The following is a 14,653-nucleotide window of genomic DNA, read 5'->3' as shown; positions in this document are numbered from 1 at the left end:
TCACTGGCCCTTGGGAAACAGGGACCAGGGTCATTCTCCTGGATTCTCCCCCTTCCCCTGCCTCCTTTTGGGACATCTGCTGTCTGGTCTTACTCACTCTTCCACCTTTTTCCATCACCGGACCTCCGGACCCCCTACTTCCGCCCACCCCCTCTCCAGCTGAGGCCCCTCTGCCCCGGGGTCTCCCAGTCGGATCAGGAGCAACATCAGCATGGGCGCGCTGAGGGCAGCGACTGAAGGGGTGTCCTAGGACACCACACAGCTTGCAGCGAATGTCTGTACACGTGGCGGCATGGTGACCCTCTCCCCCACACAATGTACACATCAGTTTGATACATGCTGCACTGAAATGTGTGGGGTGACCGCACTTGTGACAGACCTTCGGCTGCCCCTGGTAAAAGGCCAGGATCCTATCTCTTCCCAAGAAAGCAGAGGAGGGAATGTGGGTGACAGAGTTTCTGGACCGCCTCAATTTCACCAGGAAAGTCCAGGCTCCAGACCAGGTGCCATACTCGTCACGGTTCTTTGTGCGGTTGCCCTGCACCTCCCCGTAACGAGATATCCAGGTCGTGATGTCAATGAACGACAGCGACTCATTACGGGTTAAAATGGTCACTGACTTCACCGTGTCCTGGCGGGAAACGGGAATCACCTCGAAATCCCGCCAGTCGGGCCTAGTCTGAACCAGCTCATAATTTGAACAGAAAAGTTCAAGACCTTCTGATCGAACAAAGCTGATATCAAACTCCGAGGTGCCAAAAGGATGGATCAGGGCAAAGATGTCATATGCCCTGAAGCCCATATTCAGCGGGAGCTGAACCACCTTCCCCCGTTTTGGGCATGCATCTCTGCTACCTATATGCCGAAGACTGACTACATTCCTTCTGGCCCCCGGTGGCCCGCTTGTTGGGAGCAACCAATTCCCTCTATTCTCTCGGAAGGCCCCAAGTCCATGCCACTGGATCCAGAACTCGAGGTTAACCTGCTCACCCACTATATTGGCCGTCTTTTCTCCCCGCCTCAGGGCCTCCAAGAGACGCCGCTGTAAATTTCCCTGCCCAGCTCCACGGGAAAAAGGCCTCTCTCCCCCCTGATAACCGCTCCAGCATAACTTTTGGGGCCAGGCACCACCGGGAGGGGAGATGGGTCAGACACAGCCCCCACCGCACCCCCCACCACTGCAACATCAGCCCTGGACTGTTCCTGGGCACCAGTCCTATTATCTGTAGATAATGCAGCATCTCCACCAAAACCATCTGAAGACGCAGCACCACTAACCATAGCACCAGATGGGTGGGCAATCATCCCCACAGCATCCCTTTCTGGACAAACCGCCCTCCCATCCCTAGACTCCTGCTTTGTACCTCGGCAGAAGAGGTGACCAGGTTTTGAGCCTCCCCCCACAATCTAGGACTGACTACACCCTGCATGGACTCCCCAGTCACCATTATAATGGCCTGCACACCCGGACACCCTCCTGACTTTCCTAATCCAGAAGAAACACTCTTTATATCGCTTACACTCTTTACATCACTCATGGTTTCCTTTTCCACTGCATCTACCTCTACCATCCCAGACATTCTCTCCTCCCCTCCTGTGACTCCGGATCCACTACCATCCTCAGTGCTCCTACCAGCATTCCTACTACCGCCCTCCTCTTCAGCAACCACAGTAGATATGCTACACCCACCCTCATGTAGTCCCTTCCCCTGGACCTCCTTCCACTTCCACGTCCCACCACCTGCATCCCTGTTGACAATAGTACCCCTGAAACAGGAGAAGCCTTCTTCACTCCAACTGCCATTTGACCTCCATGACCTGATGTCACCGATTTTGCCACTATAACGTCACTAGGCTCCGCCCCCTCACTAGATGCCGACACCGCTGCTGATGCCCTGGTGTCCCGGGCTGCCGGAGCAGCTGCGATCCCGCGCCCAGACTCTGATACAGCCGCTGATGTCTGCCTGCTCTGGGCATCAGGATTCACCTCTGATAAGGTGATAGTCTGCAGCCCCTCCCTGGATGCCTGCGTGCTCCAGGGAGCGGGGTCTGTCTTGGAAGACGGCACACCCCCCGCGAGCGTGCAGTCCATGGGAGTCTCAACACCCACCGCAGGTGCCTGACTAAAAACGGATGTCATACCTTTTCCTCCCTGCTCAGCATCCAACACCATTTTTGGTACCGGGGTCGGCTGAGCAGGGGTGTCTTTCCCATCCTCCCCCTGGGTGCCGCTGGGAAAGATTCTCTCCCTCTGATCCACTCCCGGGACCACCACAGATGCCGAGTCTGTTTGACCAGAGGGGCTAGAAAATGGTACAAAACGGGTGCATACGACCTGTCATTGCTGCTTCTTCTTCTTCTTCTTTTGCTTGCCTTTTCCTGATCTTTCTTTGCACTCCTCAGGTAGGTCATCCCCAAAAGAAAGATTAGACATATTAGTAGGGGATTCCATTCTTTTAATTTGTGCCATTAAATAACCACCTTCTCCCTCCCTTTCCTCCTCATCTGAGGAGTAAGAAGCACTCAGCCTTGGGCTGGGCTGCCTTGGGGGAATGGGCTGGGAAATCTCCACAGGTGATTGATCTGGAGACGCCCTGCAGGACATCACACCTGGAGACGCCATTACACCTGCCTCATCCTCCTCACTGTCAGACACCGAGGTCACTGCTAACTCCTTCCCAGAGAGGTTCCTCATACTGTCCAATCTCTCTTGGTTGCTCAGTCTTTCCTTAAATCCACCAGCATTCTGTAAAATGTACTCTTTTCTTGTGGAATGAAGCTTAATGGCCTCTCTCACCTTCCCCATCTCTTCTGATATAGTGACACGGTCCTTTCTCCTTGTAGCAGTCTCTGCCCGAGTCTTAAAAGATTTCAGCTCCATCTGCAGCTTTTTAAGCCTCTGACCGCATGCCTCTAATTCATTTGTACATAGACGAATTCTAGTACTATACTTGTTGGTGGTCTTCCCGGGACGGCGCTCACCCCACCCCTTGTACTGGATAAGGGAATCACCACCATCCCGTCCTTGGGAAGACTCACCTTTTTTTCCAGGTTGGCCTGCACTCCCCATGGAGTCTTGCTGCATCAGCCTCTGGGATCTTCTTAGTCTCTCTCCTCCTGAAACCAGTAACACACCGTCATTCCCCGCTGGTCTCACCCGGGGAACGGTGGAGGATGTGCTAGATTGCACACTCATGGAGGCCCTCTCACCTCTCCAGGGAGAGGGAAAGGGCTCCAGACACGTCTGCTCAGTAGCTCAGCTCTGCTCAGACTGCAAGGCTCCACCTACTCCCAACCTACTCCAGCCCCCTTGTTACAGTCCTGGGCATAATAGATGATGAAGGAGATCTCTGTACTGACCCCTGATATATCTATTGTGGGTGATGGCTGAGAGGTTTGCCATTTTGTCTGTATTTTCTGTATTTTTATCAACTGTAAAGATGCTATATTGTGTCTCTAATCTAATCCTCTGGGGGAAGGGAACATTGCCCCCCCCCCACCTCCACAACAATTGAAGGAGCAGTGCTTTGTGTCCATAAACTGGTCAAACTGGTTCTAACTGGCAGAGAACTTATCTAGGAATGTCTTTGTGTAAAGGGACAGGAAATGGCTGGAGAGAGAGAAACACAGGAAGTATTTCCTTCGGACACCAAGTCAAGAATGAATAGAGCATGCTCAAGGGAAGCTCCTCCCAGGGAATGATCTCACAGCTACCTCACAAGTACCTCCCTATGAGAATGACCTATCAGCACACAAAATAATGTAACTGTATCCTAAATTACCTAACTTCCTGTGTTGAAACCTTATTTAAACTTTTACCCGCCTAAATAAAGATGGACTCTTTTGGGACACAGGATGTAAGACGTGTGGTCTTTGAAAGGCTCTCCAGGCCTGTACATTATTCTTATCTAATATGGCACCCACAGTATATCGAATAGCGAAAATTGCGCTAACACTATACAATACTGCAATACTGTATAAGCAAATACACGTGGCTTCAACACTCCACAATATTTTATTTTGGAGGTAAAACTGGTGAATTTACTAACTGCATAAAAATGGGACCTTAGGAGGCAGTGATCATGATATCATTGGATGTTGGATAACAAAACAAGGAAGACCTGAGAAAACTCAGACTTCAAGGTTGGATTTCAGAAAGGCAGATTTTAATGAACTCAGAAAGAGGAAGAATCCAATGGCTGGATGTTCTTAAGGACAGAAATGTCCAAGAAGGTTGGGAAATATTGTGAAATGACATTCTCAAAGCACAATCGTTACCAATCCCTAAAAGAAGGAAGAATGGGAAGCATTTAAAGAGACCCGGATGGATGAACATAGAACTTGTACACATGTTAAAGAGGAAGAAAAATATGTTTATCAAATGGAAGGAGGGGGAATATCTAAAGAAGAATATAATGGGATCTGCAGAAACTGTAGGGCAAGTGTCAGAGAAGCTAAAGCTGATAATGAACTGAGGCTTGTAACAGAGGCCAAAAGCAATAAAAAAGGTTTTGTGGGGCCAAAAGCAAAAGAAAAGTCAAAGATGCTATTGGATGCTTACAAGATGAAAATGGTGAATTGGTTAAGAATGATGTTGAGAAGGACGAACTTTTAAATTCCTATTTTGTATCTGTTTTCTCTCAGAAAGTAGATGGAACATCAGCTGATCTTCCCAATGCTATTGGGGGAATAAAAGAATGCAGGCTATATATAAGAAGAGAGATGGTGAGGGAACACTTAGCAAACTTACATGAATTCAAGTCTCAAGGCCCAGATGAATTACATCCTAGGATACTAAAGGAAGCAGTGCGGTAATTGCTGAACCACTCACCATAATCTTTGAAAAGTCCTGGAGAACAGGAGAAGTCCCAGAAGATTGGAAAAGAGCAAATGTTGTCCCTATCTTCAAAAAAGAGAAGGTGAATCCAGGAAACGACAGGCCTGTGAGCCTGACTTCTATACCGGGAAAAATCTTAAAACAAATTATTAAACAGCATGTATGCAAGTACTTGGATGAGACTGTAGTAATTAACCAGAGCCAGCATGGGTTTGTAACAAACAAGTCATGCCAGACAAATCTAATTTCCTTCTATGACAGAATCACTGACTGGGTTGATCAGGGAAATATGTTGGATATAGTATATCTTGACCTTAGTAAAGCATTTGACAAATTATCTCATACTATACTTATTGAAAAAATGACCAAATATGGGATTGACAAGGCAACTGTTAGGTGGATTCACAGCTGGCTGAGTGATCGTACTCAAAGAGTGGTCATAAATGGTTGCACATCCAAGTGGAAGAATGTATCAAGTGGGGACCACAAGGCTCTGTCCTAGGCCCAGTGTTGGTCAACATTTTATAAATGATCTGAAGGAGGGAATTGATGGGAAACTGATCAAATTTGCTGATGACATACAGCTAGGAGGGACAGCTAACACTAGGAAAGAGAGAGAGAGTATTCAAAAAATCTAGAAAACCTTGAACAGTGGGTGGCGACTAACAGAATGGTATTTAACAAGGAGAAATACAAAGTCCTACATCTGGGCAAGAAAAATGAAAAGGCACACATAGAATGGGAGGAATTGGGCTAAGCAGTACATGTGAAAAAGATTTGGGTATACTAATAGATCATAGACTGAACATGAGTCAACAGTGTGATGCAGCAGCCAAAAAGGCAAACACAGTTCTGGAATGTATTAAGAGAAGCATAGAGTCTGGATCACGTGAGGTCATTATTCCCCTCTAGTCTTCTTTAGTCAGCCCTCATCTGGAATACTGTGTCCAGTTCTGGGCACCCCACTTTAAAAGGCATAGACAAACTGGAGCAAGTTCCGATAAGAGTTACCAAGATGGTGAGCAGTCTGCAAATCATGTCCTATGAGGAACGGTTAAAGGATCTGGGAATGTTTAGCAGAAGAGAAAGCTGAGAGGAGACTTAATAGCTGTCTACAAATATCTGAAGGGCTGTCACACTGCAGAGGGATCAGCCCTATTCTCATCTGCACAAGGAAAGACTAGAAGCAATGGGATGAAACTAAAAGGGAGGAGACACGAAGTAGATATTAGACAGTGAGGGGGATCATCCTTTAAAGGGGTTGTCTCGCGGCAGCAAGTGGGGTTATACACTTCTGTATGGCCATATTAATGCACTTTGTAATGTACATCGTGCATTAAATATGAGCCATACAGAAGTTATACACTTACCTGCTCCGTTGCTAGCGTCCCCGTCTCCATTGAGCCATCTAATTCTGATGTCTTCTTGCTTTTTTAGACGCGCTTGCGCTGTGCCGTCCTCTCCCCTTCTCCTCGGTCCAGGCACGAGCGGCCTTCTGGCTCCTCCCCCTTCTACGCGTCATCGCGTAGCTCAACCCCGTCACGTGTGCCGATTCCAGCCAATCAGGAGGCTGAAATCGGCAATGGACCGCACAGAGCCCACGGTGCACCATGGGAAAGGACCCGCGGTGCATCGTGGGTGAAGATCCCAGCGGCCATCTTGGTGAAGGAAGAAGAAGGAAGACGTCGCAGAGCGGGGATTCAGGTAAGTAATATGTTTTGTTTGTTTTTTTTAACACATCCCTTGGGGTTGTCCTGCACCGAACGGGGGGCCTATGGAAAAAAAAAAACCGTTTCGGCGCGAGACAACCCCCTTAATGGAAGTGTTCAAACAAAGGCTGGATAAATACCTGTCTAGGATGACTTAGGGGGTTGGACCCGATGACCTTGGAGGTCCCTTCCAGCTCTACCATTCTTTGATTCTATGAATGCTGTGAACTTAGTAAATACAGGCTGTTTCATTCAAAACCTTCTACATTTTATCTGTTCACAAAGAAGAAGGTTTGGCTGGTAGGAAAATGAAACTACAGGAGATGAAAGAGCAACAAGATTTTTTTTCAAACTCTTTATTTGATATTAACTAAGAATAAAAAAGTTCCGGGACTCTGGGGAACAGATGGACAGCAATGGAAATGGAATCAAGATATTTCAGTCCTATAAGAATGGAAGAGATAACAAATGAAACTCATTGGCAACGTACCAAACCTCAAATGAAGAAGAAGTTGAGTCCTGATAGGAGCAAGGAGATCATTGAACAAAATGGCAACTGTAATAAAACGTAACAAAACCAGCCAAAAAAATGATACATACAAAATGAGCTTCAGCTCAATCGGACAACTGTTAGGTGACCCTCAGACAATATGAAGTTGGAACATAGTATATGCATTGCGCAATGATTCATTCCGTTCAAAAGCTTCTTAAAGAAATTTATGTGGACACATCCAGCCAACTCCAGCAACTGTTTAAAAAGATGTTTGAAACAAAAAAATTGTTTTGCTGAAAATAGGTAAATAGAACACAATCATTGACTCCAATAATGAATTATTTCTCTTTTTTGGCAAAGACATACTTGTGCTAATCTGGCCTAGATATTTAATGGTGAAGATGTGACAACTTAACTCCCTCACCAACCCAAAAAATGGGGGTGCCCATTTGCTGGACCCCTCCCAAACATTCCTGAAATATCATCTGGATATGCCAGAACTGTTTAATAGAAATTATTTTAAAAAAACAGTAAACATTTTTTCCTAAGTTAAATTTAGTAGCATTCCAGTATTTTTTAGTGTCTCCAGCAACTGTTTGTAAAACAAAATGTTGGACAGCGCCGCCCCTCCCACCTCATGAATAATTCACTGCACTTAATGGGCTTTACCTCATTAAGTGTAGTGATAAAGCCTGGTAACATTTCCTATATAAGGTAGGCCAAAGCTGCACAGCATTATACATAGGGAACTATGTTAAAAGTAAAGACCCATTCACACACAACGATTATTGCGAAGGCCTCAGGCCTGACTATGATTTTGTCTTGTCTACCACTTCTTGACCCAGCTAAACAGGATTTTCTGGGCATAATGCTAGCAGTACAACTCAGCAAAAGCTACTAATCGCATATCCTTTTTAGCTGGAACTAACAACAGAAAGTAACATTGGAATGTGAAAACACAAGTTATTGTTGAATCTAAGATTACATCTGTAACCAACAATGTATGCTTATGTAAAAACAAGTTAATCAGGCATAAAGCCCGCCCTGCATCATTGCTTTGCACATAGACCTGTCTGTGTCACTGCTTTCCTCCAGACGGTCCTACAAGCTATTTCAATTTGGAACCCGACAGCATGTAAAGGAAGCCATTGAATTTCCCTAACATTACCTGGCGCCCAAAGGTGGGGCTCAAAGCAAAAGAAAAAGAAGATCATCTGCACCCCAAACCCCGGACCTAGATGGGACGAGGATCTACCTGGAACCACAGATTGACAAAACTGTACAGTAAAAGGTAAGACGTCTTACCATATAGAATCTGTGTTTCTTGGCTGTCCCCTTCCTGTCTGAGGGTAAGAAGTGCATGCCTCTTTGAGCCATTTAAAAGAACCTACATGACGGGCTAAGATAAGCTGTTTGGGTGGGAATAAGTGTGTTTGTTTGTTTGTAGGCATTAGTCTCTGAATAGTATTCTTACTGTGGTTTAACATACCGGAAATGAGAACAGGCAGGTCACAGGGACAAACCTCTTAACCCCCTCACCGATCTTTGAAGGCATGGTATAACACTGAGGAAGCCATAATTTCTGAGACCTAATCAGATGAGATCCCCTTACAGGAATAAGGGAAGTGGTTGAGACAGAAGGGAAAAGGGAGGGTGTTTAAAGCAACCAAGTACAGAGAGAGAGAGAGTTTTGTGCCTATTGTCTCTATGTTTGTGCATCATAAGTGAGTGATTGTGGTGAGCTGACCTAATCTACGGAACCTGACCTCCGGGTTGCAAATATAAATCTCTGTGTCCCGTGTTAACAGGAACTGGATGAGTATCGCTGCAATGGAGTCCCTATGAATAACAGGACAAGGATTCTGGACAGGGGCCTCTGTGGTTTTGCTGTGTGTCTCAGCGACCAGGGGATTGTTTTATGTGTGTGAACGAATAAAAATATTGGTGTACATAAGCCGCCAGCCATGGGCAATACTGCTGGTAAAGAGGATAAGGTATGGAAGACTGCAAGGGAAATAATAAAACAAAAAGAAGGCAGGGGCGCAGTAGGTAAAAGATGTGACAAATTGTTGAAGCAGGCGGGATATTGGGGAACAGGAGCACTAGACCCCCAGCATTGGGATAGGTTTGCAGAAAGTCATGCTGGATGGGTTAAAGATAATGGATTACCTACTACCACCACCACTTGAACCCCACCCTCCCCTTCCTTCCCCCCCTCTCCTTTTCCTTCCTCCTTCCGTCCCTTTTACCCCTTCCCCATTCTTTACTTAACTGTTTATTAAGAATTCTATGTTTATCTCACCGCCCCGGTCTCAGGACTAGCGTTAAGTAGCGCGAAGTACTGGGATGATTGAGATGCAAAATGCATACTTAGTGTGAATGTAAGCGAACAGCTATACCTTAATCTAAGCTTGTAATATGAACCAAACGAATGTTCGTTTCTTGCATTGAGTGAAAAGCTTACTTGTTTTTGATATCCTATATGAATTGTCTGTTAGAAAAACTTGAATAAAAATTGATTTGAAAAAAAAAAAGATAATGGATTACGGGAAATGTTGAATAGTTGGCAGAAAGCAAGTAAAGATATAGAAGAAGGTTTAACTGTGATAATAGTTGCTATCTGGAGTGGTGAATATAAGTATGTGGGTGGAAATGGGCATAAGTTGTATTGTGTTTGTCATTGGATAACCTATACTGGACAAAACATGTAAAAACCACGGTACATAAGAGTTTTTCTTATATATATGCGTTTTGTTCTCTGTCGGCAGTCCTATGTACAGTAAATACAATCCCAATTCACATGATAAACTTATCAGTCCGTATATGAATCAATGAAACCCCAATGTGTGTGAATTTGCAGTTTTGTAAGGTGGGGCAAGTGTATTACACTCTAGGTTAATTCTAAATAGACACAGGAGCCCAGGCTATTTGCACATAAAAGAAGATGGTTATAGGCAGTAAAGGCTGTTATACAGTTCTTTTATTTGTCTGGAGAAGTTTCTTTGTACTATAGGAGATAAGTTAAATTCCAAAGGGTGTGTGTGTGTGTGTGGGGGGGGGGGGGGATGGGGGGGGGTACTGTGCTGTAGAGAGGCTACTTGTCTGTGCAAAAAAAATGTGAATTGAGAATTGGTTATATTTGGCTGCACAAGAGAAGTAGAGTGTCATATTTGTTGGGCCTGATCATAAATGTGGATCTGTCATTTTTTGTGAATTTTTGTATGCCTGTATGTGAGTCACGTTGTGTTATATGAAATATATACTGTTCGATGGCTGAAAATTAAATGAGAAAGAAATGATCAAACACTAGGCAAAGGAAAAATTGAAGGAGCCCTCTCTGTCCCTCTCTAACATAATGCAAGAAGAGGGAGTAGAACAGTTCTATGTCCGACTCCAGCAACGTTGGTCAGATCTAAGGTATAGTGGTATACAAGAAATGGGCGAACATGTACTTAGTATGGTCTTGTAGAAGGTTTACGGGAACTCCTAAAGTCTAAACTCATATACAATAAGCCAGAGTGGAGACAGTCTGAATCTCCGCCCCTTTTACAGACAGCCAAGGGCATTGAGTTGATTTTGATTAAAAAAAAGGGGGTGGACATAGCTCTGTTATGGTGATGCAGTACAACACAGGGGGAAGCAGAACCAGATAGGGTGCCCGCCCCAAACATAATTTTAAGTGCCATTTCTGAGGCAAGACTGGGCAATTTAAGCGGGAGTGTAGTAAATTACTCCAGCCCACAGATGCACTGAAGGGAAAATAGAAAAACAAAACCAGTGGGATAATATTCAGCATGTTTGGACCCCATAGCTAGGGGTGCTTCTTCCTATGTACAAGCCATGGCAGCAGTTCAAACCATGGTAGACAAAGCATCAGACATTGTGTTAGATTACCCCCTGGTGGTAAACCCCCCATGACATGCAAGGTATACTGACACAAGTGCAACTAAAGCAGCTTTCTCTAGCCACACCAATCAGATTACAATGTGCCTTTCTAATGCCATCTAACATTTCCTTTCAGAGATGTACTGCATTGAACCCGGCTAATCTTCTTCCCATCGAGTATCCCGGTTCCTATGGGGGAGTAACACAAGGGGAAAGGCGAGACAGCTTATTTTTTGCAAATTACTGACCCTGATGAACTTCAGGCACATGATTGTTTAGCTGTAATGCAACAAGAAACAGCAGGATTTGAAAATGTGACAGAAACACCTTTGAATAACCCTCATTTTGAGATTTTTGTAGCTGGTGCCAGGTGATAGGGTGAGGACGAACGATTTCATACTGGATATGCAGTGGTCACACAAGAAGATGTCCTAAAAGCAGAAGCATTGCCTCTGTATGTCTCAGCACAAGAAGCAGAACTGATGGCCCTCAATGAGGCGTCTAGGGTGGTAGAAGGTAAGACGGCAAACATTTACACTGATTCCTGGTATACATTTGGCATAGCTCATGATTATGGCCCGATATGGAAGGCCAGACAGTTTCTTACTTCAGCAGGACAGCCAATTAAGAATTTTGGAGCAGTACAGAGTCTCATGAAAGCCTTCCTGTTATCAGACAAAGTGGCAGTCCTCAAGGTAAAAGCGCACACCGAAGCCGACACTGGAGAACCAAAAGGCAACACCCTAAAAGACGGCGCAGCAAAGGCAGCAGCCCGCAAGCTGTGGAAGAAAGAAGAAAAGAAGATACTGACAGTACAAGTCAGAGACAATAATTTAGACACTGTTAAAAACTTGGACATTGATATGCTAAGGACTTTACAGTTACAAGCCAGCAAGGAAGAAAAGGATAAATGGACTAAGATGGGAGCAACAGAACAGGACGGCGTATGGCGAACAGTCAATAGAAATTGCCTACCACCGTCCCTGTACCCCATGATGGCCCAGCTGATGCACAGAAAGAAACACCTATCAAAAGCAGCAATGATGTCAACGCTTAAGAAAGGATGGGTGGCTCCTGGGTTCTCTGTAGCTACTGCATCATTTGTCCAATCTTGCATGATCTGTGCCATGAGCAACCTGGGAAAGAAGGTAAAGGTGCCACAAAGACACTTGCCTAGGCCACTCTACCCATTTCAGAGATTGCAAATTGACTACATTCAGCTTCCACCTGTTGGGAAGTATGAATATGTGCTTGTTGTTGTTGATGTTTTTTCAGGTTGGGTTGAGGCCTACCCTGTTACCAAGGCAACCATGCAGGTAACCGCAAAGAAGCTCATGAATGAGGTGATCTGCAGGTGTGGGGTGCTGGAAGTGATTGAGTCAGACAAAAGGTACACACTTCACAGGTGTGGGGGGTTTGAACTCTATAGATTTAGAGGCGATGAAGAATAAAACAGCTGGGGTAGGACAGGATGTTTCTAAATTGGTAAATGTTCAGGCACAATGGATGCCTTCCTTGTTTCTTCCCCAACACCTTATGCTCGGTTATGTTAAAGATGTATTAACACTTTTTAATTTGAGTTTGCACTACAGTATAATGTATTTGCAAATGTAAGTGATTTTATAAAATACACACAATGTAATCTGCAATATATGTATATGCTACATGAGAGAGACAAAGCGCAGTCGGACCTCATGACCAATAATGAAAGATTATGGAGAAATATATTAAAAAATATGATACCTAAGGGAGTATGGATACAGCCTGAAATAGACAGTGTAAAATGTACAACTGAGTATCGTACAGGCTCTATGATAGATTTACAGGTATAGAGCACCGATCTGATGGGCAAGTTTATAGTTTTACCTGTGATATTTGGTCCACCACTATACCCAGCACAACACTGATTACTTAAATTTGAAGGTGTAATGGTGGATACAAATAATAACACACATAAAATGGACACCTGTGAAAAGATCTTAGATGGTATAGTTTGCGGTCAGGAGACAGCACAATATGAGCCATGTTTGTTACAACATTCAGTCAGTATATGAGACTGGACCATGTTGCCAATTACTTATCACATGATGATAGAAATAGGACCACAATATATTTGTATGATAACAAATCAGAAAAACAGCACCTCCATGTACAATGTGACTACACCCTTCTCAGGACGTTTACCGAATGTGTCCCTGTTATACTGGTTTGCAGAAGTTTATACTTTCCTCCATGATGCTGAAATAACTATAATATATTATTGGCATCCAGACGTATTACCGATATCTAATATAACAATATCACTTCAGAAGGTAATTAACACTATGAGAAACACTGAGCATATGAAAAAGCATTTAGAAGTCATTAATCTTACATTGGTAGATTTGGAGATACAGATAGTTTGGGTGGCAGATGAACTTATCAGTATAGGTACAAAGATACAGGTGGATACAGGGCACCATTGGTATGATGTATTTACAGGTTGGTCGCCCACAGCATGAATTTTGTATTGCATCCTTTATTAATACTTTTTACTCTGTTATTTTGAGTGTTTGCAATTTCTGGATGTTCTGCAATATGAGAAGACAAGCCAATAATTTGGAGATGCTTCCCCTACGATATAGTTAAAACAGCCATCTTAAAGAGTCTTTTTGATGGGAATCCAGCAAGAAGAATTGAATAATATAATGGCTAAGTCTGGCATGGGTGGCATAGAACCCTCAAACGTACCATCATCGTATGGACTCTTTCTCGATGGACAATTTTAAATGGGGGATTTGTGAAGGTCTCAGTCCTGAATCTGATTGTTATGGTATCCTACCCGATGATACGCCAGCCTGGGAACTTACCCGCAACCCCTGTCCCTGCCTACTTGCCTCCACTCTTGGCTAACCCCAGGCGGGCAACTGGGCCGCGGCCCCTACACTCGCTGGGATAGAGGAGGGTCGCTGGCATACCAAGATGGAACAGGGTAGGATACCAACAGGAAGGGCAGGTGAAGAAAACCAACAGGAAATACAGGCAGACCGAGGCAGATGGATAACCTGGCAAATATAGCAGAAGCTGAGATCAGGAGACTGTCAGAGGCAGGAAGCTAGCACACTGAAACAGAAACCAATAACTGGCAGTAAATGGACCTCATTGCCAGCCTTATAAACAGAAGCCTCCGCCCAGGGGCGGAGAGGGGGAGGCGACGCCTCCTAGCAGAATCTCATAACAGGGACTCGTGCATAGAGCTGCACTCACAGACGCCCGCGCACACGCCGCTGCCCGGACACACGAGCGCGCGCACCACGCCGACCAACCACCCGCGGCCCCGGCAGCCGCCGCATGGTAACATTACCCCCCCTCTGATGGGAGACCTCCGGGCCACCGCCACCATATGCAGGCCTATCTGGAAACAGACGGTGGAAGCGCCGCACCAAAACTGGAGCATGAACATCATGTGCGGCCACCCAGGAATGATCTTCTGGTCCAAAGCCCTTCCTGGCCACCAAATATTGTAAGGTTCCCAGACACAGATGAGAATCCAGGATCTCCTGGACCTCGTATTCAACTTCATCCCGGACCAGGGTGGGCGGAGGGGGACCGAGGGTGGGCATCACAGAAGGGACAAAAGGTTTCAATAAAGACTTATGGAACACCCTGTGAACCCTCCATGTAGCTGGCAAACCCAGTTCGTAGGCGAGCGGGTTCACCACACGTGTGATGACAAAGGGACCCACGTAA

At 45.2% G+C, this 14,653-nt stretch overlaps 1 protein-coding gene across 1 annotated transcript; it reads left to right on the top strand.

Moving 5' to 3' along the window:
• Nucleotides 1-8,145: 8,145 nt before the first annotated feature.
• Nucleotides 8,146-12,822, top strand: LOC136577435 (protein NYNRIN-like). The gene is made up of 2 exons (XM_066577330.1): nt 8,146-8,330; nt 11,061-12,822. Exon 2 carries the CDS (start codon nt 11,407-11,409, stop codon nt 12,373-12,375), a length of 969 nt encoding a protein of 322 aa, XP_066433427.1. The 5' UTR covers nt 8,146-8,330; nt 11,061-11,406; the 3' UTR covers nt 12,376-12,822.
• The last annotated feature ends 1,831 nt before the right edge of the window (nt 12,823-14,653 follow it).

Source organism: Eleutherodactylus coqui, chromosome 8, assembly GCF_035609145.1.
Source record: "Eleutherodactylus coqui strain aEleCoq1 chromosome 8, aEleCoq1.hap1, whole genome shotgun sequence".
NCBI lineage: Eukaryota > Metazoa > Chordata > Amphibia > Anura > Eleutherodactylidae > Eleutherodactylus > Eleutherodactylus coqui.
The sequence above is the reverse complement of the archived record's forward strand: the minus strand, read 5'-3'. Positions and strand labels throughout refer to the sequence as shown.